The sequence below is a fragment of the Argentina silus genome, assembly GCF_951799395.1.
Source record: "Argentina silus genome assembly, chromosome: X".
Taxonomy (NCBI): Eukaryota; Metazoa; Chordata; class Actinopteri; order Argentiniformes; family Argentinidae; genus Argentina; species Argentina silus.
Window position 1 is genome coordinate 34,895,153 of NC_139653.1, and position 12,408 is coordinate 34,907,560.

The following is a 12,408-nucleotide window of genomic DNA, read 5'->3' on the forward strand; positions in this document are numbered from 1 at the left end:
GTAGGATGGGCAAAGTTGTGATACTGTAGTAGGCCTAAAATGAGTGTGGGTACAGGGTTTAGGATTTACAATAGGAGATTGGGAACATAGAGAAACTAATGTTAGAGTTTTTATATAGGGCAGGAACAGCTCGACCACTAGCTAGCAGCACCAAGTTCATCCACAGACCACCTATGCAGTGTCAGGCAATGTCTACCAACCTGAGTGTATCTCTGTGGTTCTGCTCCATTAACTCTGACTGTTTACACAGATTTCAACTATGAATGTCAAGATATTTATGTTTGATTCCAGTTTAATTTTCCTTGTGTCATTCAATGTTTAATCCTTTTAGCTCTGTTTCTCAGCATTGAGATGTCAGAAAACTCTCAGTCAGTTTGTGTTAACACTAAGCCAGAGAGTAGGAGTGAGCAATGTGTTGGTTGGTTGGTAAAATGGCTGTTTGAGTTTCTCTGCTGATTCCTGTCAAACACACTCTTTGATCTGTCTTCAGAGTGTCAGTCGGCAGCCATGTTTGTTTGGTCAGATAAGTAGCCCACCTGGGTCATTACCTCTAACGAAGTGACTTGTTTTGATTTGGCTTGAAATCTAATCCCATGGATGAGATGAGGAAATGTGTTTCTGTTTTGACTGTGGTGGGTTTTAGAAGGTGTGAGCTTGGAGGTAATTTAGACTTTGATAGGTGAGGCTGAGGTAGGGGAGGTTAATAGAGGTTTAAATCCCAAGGAGGTCTTTCTCTCCCAAACTGTGAGACTGCGTCTACAGACCTGCTCCATCGTAGCCCTTCCTCTGTTTTACACACACACACACACACACACACACACGCATGCACGCACACGCACACACACACACACAAACACACACACAACATTCCTCACTCTCTTATACATACACACACTGATTCTCTCTCTCTCCTCGCTCTCTCTGTCACACACACACACACACAAACACACAAACCATTCCTTACTCTCTCATACATACACACACCTATTCCCTCTCTCGTCTTATCTCTTTCTCTCTCCCTTTCTCTCTGTCTCATACACACACACACACACACACACACACACACACACACACACACACATATGCACACACATGCACACACTCCTGTGAGTCATTTAGGCACTGGCCCCGGTTCAAGAAAACCTCAAAGAGAGTCTTGTTGGCAGGAGGCTCCAGAGCTTCACCTCTCGGTAGAGGTTAGCAGGAACACATTGTGTCTCTCCTCTCCTCTTCTCTGCTCTGCTCCATCACAATGGTTAGATCATCTGTTGTTCTACACTGAGGACTAGGAGTGTAGCACAAAGTCCTCAACATTACAGTGGGAAACCAATAGGGTGTTCATGAACAGACTATTGTGGTGTTGTTACTTAAGTCCAGGGCTTGTTAAGGGAGCGATCGATTATAATAATGAGACAGGGGAGCAGTGGAGAGTGGCGGCTAAGCACTTCCCATAGGCTTCCTCTGGGTGATGAACACACAACGCCACCAAAATACACACCACCTTCCGCACTGGGCTAGTGAGAGAGGAGGTGGAAAAAGGGGGCAAGGGGAAAGGGGGGAGGGGGGAGGAGGGCGCTCCTGCTTCATAATTTTAGACAATGATCTGTATCATACAAAGTGAGGAAGCCACCCCCCTTTTAGCACATTCTCTCTCTCGCCTCTCTCTCTCTCACTGTCTGTGTATATGTGAGAGAGTTTATTGTGTGTGTGTTTGTGTGTGTGTGTGTGTGTGTGTGTGTATGTGTGTGTGTCTGTGTGTGTGTATATATGTGTGTGTGTGTGTGTGTGTGTGTGTGGTAGCCCGTCCCCCACTGTCGCCCGTCTCACACACACACATACACACACACACACACACACACACACATCCCTCCCAAAGCTTAATCCATGCGGGTGGGGAGGTAGAGGAGATGAAGGGGGTGGCCCCTGTTTATTTGCTCAATCCTCTCTCTTCTTTCGGGGAGGAACAAGAGCCACGTTTGAGGCACTGCATGAGGGCTGTGGGTACATCCTTCTTTTTCATCCCATCCCTCCATCCCCCCTTCTCCTGTCCTCCCCTTGCTCATAAGGATTCCATTCAGAGGAGGTTGTATTTTGTTGACGTATCCATGCAGGCCAAGATACAAATGATCCAGAGTAACCCAATGAGATCAAACTGGGAGAACCAGGGGGGGAACCCTCCCGTCAGCCTACCCAGTGCAGATGCATCGACATTGGGATGGACCGGGTGACCCTCCTCCCCTGATGAGCATATTTCTGTGAGTCCTATGCTCCCCTATTTAATGGTGAAATGCTTACAGACACATACAGTATACTCTCTCTCTCTCTCTCTCTCTCTCTCTCACACACACACACACACACACACACACACACACACACAGACACTCACTCACTCACTCACTCACTCACTGTGTGCGATGATGTCTTCATCTGTGTGTTAATGCCCCAGATAGTGATTCCTGCCCAAGATGACCCATCAGCTCAAGCACCACTACCACTAAACAAAGGTAATCAATTGTGAAGGTGATCCTCACGACTGTCCTTGACTTTACTTAATTATATTCCATCTCAACAAGTGTTGGGTCCTTAGTCTCTACTGAGATTTCATAAATTGATAATAATCAATAATAATTGACTGGATTTCTATATAGCGCTTTATGTGTATGTGGGGAAACTCACCTCATCCATTATCAATGTGTAGCAACTTACATTTCAAAAGGGGATATATTCAAACAATATGTCAAACAAGGGAGTTTAAAAGAGAGCTGTTTCCTCATCACTCATCACGGCATAATGTATTACCATATTATCATTAGGCCTATCTGTTCACAGTTATTCCACTGAGACAAAAACTCAGTGGAACTATACTTTGATGCATCATCCTCTGATGTAGTGTTATACTGTATATTCCTCACCATGCTCACCAGCACAAAGGTGTAGTGCATCAGGATTCCTCACAACCAGTCAAATGTTTGTGAGTACATCTTTTGATAATTTTGTCATTTGTAGAAGAGACTGCGTCAAATGCAAAAGAATAACATCAAACTAATGGCAGTTTTATATTGCCTATTGATTTGGGTCACCTCAAACATACTGTAAGCAGTGATAGAGCAATAGGCAATAAAGACCCACAGAAAAAGTGGTACTGTATAATATTCAAGAATTGCTTTCAGGTGAAACGGCAGATCATATTAATCAAAATTCTGTAATGGCGTTGGCGTTGGCTATGCAAGGTGTTATTATTATGATTATTAGGATGATGATGATGATGATTATTATTATCATTAATAATGATAATAATAATTCCTCATCATCAATATCATCATTCGTGAAATAAGCGTGACATTAAATCCTTAAATATCCTTTCATACAAAAATATAATTATGCATGATAACAATACATATTCGTTTTTCGTCATCCATTTCTTTCATTTTAAACTAGGCTGCTGCAAGTGACTGATTTCACTCCAAGTTGGGCTTTCACTCGGCGGGTTCGCCCCGGTCCCCGGCCTGACCTGGCGGATCTCGTCCTCCGCATTCCTCCCGCGCGCAACTATCATAAACATCCTCGCTTTGGACCGAGGGCAGGAAGTGCGCGAGGACAGGAATTTCACTCTTTCAAAGTGTATTAGAGCTGAGGGCCCGTTAGAGAGATGGTTCTGTCGTGTCCAGTTTATTATCCTATACACGTAGGCTATGTGCCACACACACACGCGCGCAATTACGCGTGTTCTGTCCAGTGTTGGTGTTATTGTTATTTCTCTGTATCATTATGGGTTATAATGGGGATAGTTTATTATCGTTGTTCAAATTATTATTCTGACTTCTACTTACAGAAAACTATAACAACCTCATGCATTTACAAGGCGATATCTCAATGTATCAGTACTATCATTAAAGTGTCTGCGAAACAGCCACACTGACTGCATACCGATGTCAGCTGTGGGGTTGTTTTACATTGTATCTTTTTATTACAGTAAGCGTTTATTCACCGATGATTGTTAGGGATCAAGCGAGAATTTGAGAGGGACTTTAGCGCGTGTGTATTTATCTAAGAACAAAACATACTCTAACTAGGCTACTCTATTCCTGTAAGTCTATCTCTCTTTCACTTGCGCACATGTCGATGTGCTGTCTATATGTTTAATGTTATTGTTATCTGAATTAGTACCAAATCCTGTAATAGGCTAGGCCTATTTTTAGGTTCATCAATACGCATCGTATATATAATGCTGAATAATTTCATACAACAGACATTTGCGTACGCACAACTAATCCGTTGTTTATGAAAATCAGGCCTTACATTAGAAACTTCACATCCATCATGGATTTATCTTTTTATTCTAGATATTTCCATTCCTCATGATCTGGCAATTAACTTATGGTCTATACGAGCCAGGTTCAGTTGTCAATGTCCCTCAACTCTCTCCTCTAGCCGATTCAGTTCTTTACCCTCTTATTTTGTCAACCAACACTTTACTTCGACCTCTTTTATCCAGTTTAAAATCTGATATAAAGAAAATAATGACAATCGAATTAACATTCCTTAGCGCCATTTTTAAGCTAAGATAGTTCGGGTTACACACTGGCCTCGCGCTCACGGTGTTTGCAGATTCTTAACATGTTTATTTACAGCTTGTTGTGACGTGACGCGCGTGACTGTGGTAGCTCTGGCCAGATGTCTTGCGCAGGTGAGCAAGGTGTGCCACTGCCCTGGAAAAAGGATACAATTCTTCTGCAGTCGCTTAGAGGAGTGATTCCAACGTCAAGACTTTATTTAGAAAAGGTATGTTTTAAATATTGTATAACCTAATGGGTTATTCCGAAAAATATGTGCAGGAAACCACGGGCTTTTGAGGGTTCCATATAGGCTACTTTAACAGTGGAGTCATTTTGTCAAGAGATTCCTTGAAATCAAACCGTTCTGACTTAGCAAAAATATGCAGGGCCGAGGTCTAATAAGAAATTGTTGTCATATAGGCTACAGTATATGCTGAATGATTTGTGGGAAAAGCCGAGCTAATAATAGGTTATTAAGATGTATATTTTTCTTTTTCTTAAAACAGTATTCATACAATATTTTAGCAATAGCGGCCTGCTATACTACAAAACTATTACCATTGTTATCACCAAAGATGATATAATAAGTAACACTAATAGTAATAAATAATGTTGTGATAATCTGTCTTTTCAATTACTGTGAGTTCAGCACGTATCTTGAGAGTTCAGCACGCATCTTATCCTCTTTTCTGATCCAGTGCAGCTCTACAAGTTATATATCCTAGTCCTCGTGGATTTGGGCGCAAGGGAACTTGAAGAGACCACAGACTTTCTCCGGACCAGTAAAGAAGACAAAACAACTCCCGAAATCACGAGGTATTACTAAACACACGCATATTGTCAGTCGGACCCAACAAAAGGGTTGATTTTTGTGGTGTCTTCTTTGTTTCCACTCACTTATAAACCACCTCACCGCATCTATGCCGCTTTATTTAAGCAACATGTAAATGAAGAATTAATCCACCTCTATTTTAAAACAAAATAAAACCAAGCAACAAAATATTTTTCTTGGCTTTTCAAATGTGTTTGTTGTCCAAATTAGTTTGTTTCTTTTCCTCAGTATAACCGAAAACTAGTTGGGCATTTTAATGAAGTTATGCCGTTTCATCACATGAAAGACTAAAGTGAAGCCCATCTCTAAACATTTGACATGCATTAATTGCGAAATAGGCCTAACATCAAAATAATTTAATTCATATGGTTCTTTCATTACGGTTTGTTGTATATTTTCAAATACACAAACTTCAGATGGTATTTGCCTATATATTGTTATAACCAACACGAATTGTACAGGTATTAATGCATTAGTGCATTGAACACTTTAATTAGACTAGTAATTCTAATTTTAGCAAATGCGCATAGACAGTCCAAACACAGGCCTATCTGAAATCCGGAGTCTGAAATCGTTCGATTTTTCCCACTCATGAGTTTAAAGTAATTGCACGCTGAGAGATGGTTGGCTCTCCTCGCGGTTCAGCTGTTCCCTTGCGAGCCGAGTCTTCTCTCCAGTGGGCCGGTTGCGGGCGATGACACACATGCCAGCGCTGTTCGACCTGCACCGGCACACATAGCACGGAAATACCCACCAGGAGAAAGCCGACGGGACCCGCATGGGTGGCCAGGGAAATGTATATCCCCTCCATACACCTCCCTCGCAATGCAAGCTAATTAAGCGGCACTATCAATCCTGGTTATCTGAGGCTGTGGACAAGCGGGCAGTAGCTAATGAGTCTTCAGCATGTAGGCTAGTCAAACTGAATACATTACCATAATGTGGTAAATCTGGTAAATCTGGGGGTCGGCCTTCAATTTGGGGCTTTTAACGTGCTACACTGACAAGTAGTTCTATAGCCTAATATTTATTTTTAAACGAAGAAAAAAATCATGGTTTTCATATCGAATTATGCAGGCAAAATATTATCATCCATGAACAATATTATTATTTTGTCGAAGGTAGCTAACCCAAAACATGTGACGCATAACTGGCTATTTCATCTCCACATCAGTGCTGTGCAGTTCCATGCAACATTGACACGTGCCTTGTTGCTCGAATGAAGGCATATACTGTAGGCTAAAACATTAAAAGAATTACCTTAAAGTTGTCTTGCTTTTAATCGTTTCTTTTTTATATGGCTGTCCCTACCTTCTCCTCTATTTTCTATTCACTTACAACGAGTCGTATTTTTATATCAAAATCGACAAATGTTATTATTAACGTGTGTAGTTATGAAAATTAATTTGATTTTATGACGTGTAGAGCGAGATTCTGATCCTAGGCGACTGTAGCGGAGGCGGAACTCGTGAAACGCGCACAAATCACAAAGCAGTACGTCGCGCAACGCACGGGAAACTACGACGCACTGATGTCTGCCTGTAGAAAAAAAGAGAAAAGGGTTGGGCTAGTGAGGAACCAAACCACAACCTGGGTTGCGCCTCCATCAGAAACCAGTGTAGAAGAAACTTTGCTCAACGAAGAGTGCATATCAAGTCCTGAACTGTGGCACAAACGACGGATTTCTCTGCCCGTTAAGCGATTTGGAGCCAGCTTTTGAGTCCTCTTGTGGGGTGCATCTCGGCGTGCTACGGTTATTGTTTTTCACCTATCCATGCTGTGCCGAAAGTGCATATAATCGCTTTCCTTTTCTGTATTTGTGCTGTATTTGTTTTTGCTTTAGTGTGCGTAATGATGGCCACTTACCAAAATGCCGAGGACGAGGCAATGGCCTTGATGGTCCACGACACCAATACGGCAAAGGAGAAAGAGCGACCTAAAGACGAACCGGTTCAGGACAAGAGTTCGGAGAAGACGGATCCGTCCCAGAAACCCCCGTACTCATATGTCGCTCTCATTGCCATGGCGATTCGGGAGAGCTCCGAAAAGCGCCTCACACTATCTGGTATTTACCAGTACATCATCACCAAGTTCCCTTTCTACGAGAAAAACAAGAAAGGTTGGCAAAACAGCATCCGACATAACCTAAGTCTAAACGAATGTTTCATCAAGGTGCCCCGGGAGGGAGGCGGCGAGAGGAAGGGGAATTACTGGACCCTCGACCCGGCGTGCGAGGACATGTTCGAGAAGGGGAACTACAGGAGGCGGCGTAGAATGAAGCGGCCGTTCAGACCTCCACCGACCCACTTCCAGCCGGGGAAGTCCCTCTTCGGCAGTGATGGGTACGGCTACCTGTCCCCTCCGAAGTACTTGCAGTCCAGCTTCATGAACAACTCATGGTCACTGGGCCAGCCGCCAACCCCGATGTCCTACACGTCCTGCCAGATGGCCAGTGGCAACGTGAGTCCCGTAAATGTGAAAGGACTGTCCGCTCCCTCTTCCTATAACCCGTACTCCCGAGTGCAGAGCATGACGCTGCCTATGGTGAACTCTTATAACGGTATGAGCCACCACCACCACCCGCACGCCCACCATCCTCAGCAACTGAGCCCCGCCACTGCGGCACCTCCCCCGGTCTCTTCCAGCAATGGAGCGGGCCTCCAGTTCGCCTGCTCCCGCCAGCCTGCCGAGCTCTCCATGATGCACTGTTCATACTGGGATCACGAGAGCAAACACTCTGCATTACACACGAGGATTGACATTTAGTTACTTGCAAATGGACTCAAGAGACTGAAAGAAGTCTATTTTTTCAAACCACAAGCGAAGCATTATTTAGACCATTTTGATTCAAATAATGGGCTGAAAGCATATTGGGAAAATATTCAAGAGTGGATGCTGAGAGAATTTTTAAAAACTGGAACAATTGAGGTAAAGGAGCCACTGGGACGCACGAGGTAGCAGAACTTTTTGAGGGCCATTTCGTGAACCCAGGTTTGCCTTGGACGGAAGGCCGTGCTTTTATATGGTAGTCTACATTTGTAAAAATCCGACTAATTCCCAATTCAGGGGGATAGCAATTCGACAACTAATTCGATTTGTGTGTGATGGGTATGCGTAATGAGTTATGTCAATTTTACGTGATGGCACAACTATATATGTACATGTATAATTGCCAATTGAAACATGAAAACAAAACGTCGCTCGTTTTGGAATTCAAAACACTGCCTAAGCATGTGATAATTGAATTACCACTTCAAACCAATAACGTGCACTGAGCGGACTTCAACAAGACAAGGTGAAATGATGATTGCTGTTACCTGTTTTTATATCGTGTCAAAGTTCTTACACGGGGTGCAGGTGGGGAGCACCGTCAGAGCAGATAAATGAAATATATTTTACATTGACATTTTAGGCATTGTGACCCACCAGTGATAGAGATGGTTTAGTTTTCAATAACATCAGCCAATGCCAGATTTTTTTTAACCTTTCTTATTTTTTATAAACGTAATTATTTTGTCTCTCATGTTGGGACCATGTTAAATTAGCACTTTCCCCTCCTTTCTAGTTTTGTGAATTTCTTAATAAACTGTATTTCTTTCAAAGTAATATATTGGTCGTGAAGTAATTTTTATTTGTTCGAACTTTATAAACCACTTTAGGATATCTATTCAATCAACTAAACGACAATATAATTTATATTGTCATAACTACTAAGGCCAAAGGCTCAATATGCATTATTACTATATTTGTGTCCGTGAAAGTGCTTCAACTTGTCATGCACAAAGTAAAACTCTAAATCGTGCAGAGGCTTCCCTTATAGATTATTATTATGCTATCGGGCATAATAACCTCTATTTGTTCGATATGGACATACATAATTGTTTTGTTGGAGTTGGTCGACGCGCAAAAACTATGATCCTTATAGCTCATATTGAATGAATACAACATACTATAGCCAAGGCCATATACAACTGGATTTGCATTGCATACGAACCATCCGCCAAAATGGAAATTAAGTGCCATATCAGAATACATACATTTTTCGAGTTTCCGCTGTGTCTATTTAGTTTGCCAGGAGAGTGTAAAACTGGAAAAGAGCAAAGAAGGGAAAAGCTGTGACGCTGTGAACTTCTTAGTTTTTAGTGTTGTTTGGCAGTCGTTGCTCAAGGGGTGAGTGCTTGCGAGAAATGGATGCTGCTGAAGTGAGCAGTCGCCATGACAATATTTCAGTAACCGAGTGCTTTCTGTGTAGCATATTGTGTGTTGCATACAAATACACAGTGCTTATTTCTTCATAAGCAATCCCTGGAATCTCTGTCATCTCTGGTCCAGAATGTTTTTTTGAGGTTGGAGGCGGTCAGGGATAAATTCAAAACGTCTCTTTTAAAAAAAAAGGTTTAAAAAAGATAATAGCCTGTATATTTAAGAAAATGCGTTCGCACTAAATTCGATGTTGATCACTGCAATAAATCTAAGGATTGGGGTAGACAGACGTGAATATTTTACAATGTGTTTGAGATGTTCGGCTTCCTAATATGTTGTTAAGTGCGTGCTTTGCCATACGCATTTAGTTTTGGGCCACCAATTCCTGATATTTCCAATATATATAAAGTTAGCATTCCAGCCACTAAAGAATACTATGCGGATGCATTAAATTTCAGACAATTTAAAATAGGCCTACGATCAAACAGTGGATATACAGTCACTTGGATATACCAACCACAACACAGAGCCATAAACAAAAAAGCTCCGCTTTTAAAACAATAATTTGAAATTAAGCTGACGGGGTACACCATTGAAGATTATGTTTTGTTTGAAACCACGGTAGATGTTATACGTGCACTTCCCCGTGATGCCCAGACGGGTCGTGCAGTCCCCGGGGGCAGTGACGCTCTTGAAAAGAGAGATGTGGTGACGAGTGAAACACCGACTATTCTCAACCCTCTTCCTCCTATTATCACTTTCACAACACATAGGCCCACACTAAGTGAGCGATTCGGTGACTCGTTATAAGGATTGATCATCCCATGGTAGGCCTATCATTTGCACTGTAGGTTATGTTTTGATCAGATACCACTTTGGTTTTGATTATTGTGAATATCATTCATATTTATATTACCATTGTTATTACAGTGCTGAGCCAATCAATGGCAGTAATTCTGCAATTTATTTCACTGGCACAGGACGATTTAACCTTTTGTTATTGATTATTTAATTAGCCTATAGCCATGCGTAAATCTTTCACGACCTGTTACGTCCACCCTCGAGGTTTGGTGCAGACTGTCAGTCCAGTCTCCTTACATGACGTGACTTCAGACCATACTGAAGCCATACCATTTACCTTGATCCACCCGCCACTCTATTACAACTGTCAAACAACGCCATATCATCCTCCCTTGGCCTCATATCCGTCTCATTTCTAGACATGCATATTAAGCATACAACCTATAATTGAAATGTTGGGTTTGTGGTGGGTCCTATATGCTACATTATACACATGGGAGGTCAATATGAGATTCGTGAATTAATATACAACGTTCTGTTCGCCACATTCACGACTGTTACGCATTAGGCCTTTTTTAAGACTCGGTCATAGGCGAATCATCTTGGCTTCTATAGAAGACAATATTTCAGTAACCGAGTGCTTTCTCCTAGCTACCATGTGAAAAGCCGAATAAGTGAAGTGAATAAGCTCCTTAACTGCTCGGTAACATGCTATGAGTATGTGATTAGAGTGATCTCTTGTCTTCCCCCTTATGTTCCAAGATAGATAGGGCAATGACGTATCCCAATCTTCTAACCTATGGCTAATTTCAAGTGAACCAACTCAAATGACTGTATTGGGAAAATGTTTGCTTTACGGTTTCGTGCGTAAAAGGCGTAGAAGAATAATTTCCTGGAAATTCGATGTTATCGAGCTTCTTTCTTTTATTCAAGCTGCTGTGGGCACCATTCGTTAAGCAAAGATGACAGTTTAATATCGTCAATGGATCACAGCCTATAAATGAAATGCATGACTTATCGAGTGTTGTTTCCAATTGTAGACGACGCCCTGAGACGACTGTAGACAAACTACCGATAAAAGGTGTAGCGTTTAGTGTGCAATTGGACTATACCAGTTAACGGTCCTTAATGTATTTTAGATAATCATACGAAAATATATCCTACGATTACATTTTGTTGAAAATCCATTACATTTTCCACAAGATGCCTATTATGGGCCGACACAAGTGGAGACTAGATAGAGTTAAACTACCGGTAAGCCTATAGGCTACGCCTTTTGCATCCCTCGACTATCATCAGGCCCATTATGACCAGTATTTCTTATGGTCTGGTAAATATCAAGCATTAAGAACTAGTCTACAGTCTTAATTAAAACTCCAAAAGAAAATAACGCATTGCATTTGACAAACTGAGGGGATAAATTACTTTGAGCATGTTTTCTAAGTTGCTATGCAGATGGTTTACAAGGCCTATTGTAAAATGTGGTTTGTCGACATTATGTCTGTTCCTTTAACATTTCTTGATTTAGCACATACTAATCCATTATAGGCCTGAAAAGTGTCTGCAGAATCTGCATAACATTATTACAATTGTGTGTAATTACTAAAACAATTATTGTATTTCGTTTGGGGAATAAAACTCACAGAGACAGAAAAAACATGGCGAAACGTTATGTAGTCATGTTCAGCGAAGTCAATTGGCGATCCGTCCCATCCACATGCCTTGTAGAGCGAACCGGAACAGCGCGTGTAGCACCTTTCACCACCGCGCGGCCGCATCGACTGACATCTCTATCCTCGGTGCGCGAGGGAATGACAATACAAGGTTGGAAAGTAGCTGTGTATATTTTCTGCTTCCTCACATTAATGTTTTGTAAACAACGAGGAGATAAGGGCCCGTTTGCAAGGGCAGTGTATTCTAAACAAGCTTCTAGGAATAATACATAGACATGTTTCACGAGAAATAAGGCATGTTTCAGCATGTTTGTTGTTGTCGATATGATTAGTCTATTGTTAG

The 12,408-nt window shown here is 41.8% G+C and overlaps 1 protein-coding gene across 2 annotated transcripts; it reads left to right on the top strand.

Moving 5' to 3' along the window:
• Positions 1–4,646: 4,646 nt before the first annotated feature.
• Positions 4,647–8,885, top strand: foxl2a (forkhead box L2a). 2 transcript variants are annotated; one of them, XM_083695175.1, is made up of 3 exons: positions 4,647–4,782; positions 5,260–5,372; positions 7,232–8,885. In XM_083695175.1, the coding sequence occupies exon 3, from the start codon at positions 7,240–7,242 to the stop codon at positions 8,152–8,154; it is 915 nt and encodes a 304-aa protein (XP_083551301.1). In that variant the 5' UTR covers positions 4,647–4,782; positions 5,260–5,372; positions 7,232–7,239; the 3' UTR covers positions 8,155–8,885. The 2 variants fall into 2 exon arrangements, with proteins under 2 accessions (XP_083551301.1, XP_083551300.1); XM_083695174.1 differs by having other exon boundaries at positions 4,651–4,782; positions 5,255–5,372.
• The last annotated feature ends 3,523 nt before the right edge of the window (positions 8,886–12,408 follow it).

What these genes read in the sequence shown, in the direction of transcription:
- foxl2a (XM_083695175.1), top strand. Translation starts at nt 7,240, where the DNA reads ATGATGGCCACTTACCAAAATGCCGAGGACGAGGCAATGGCCTTGATG.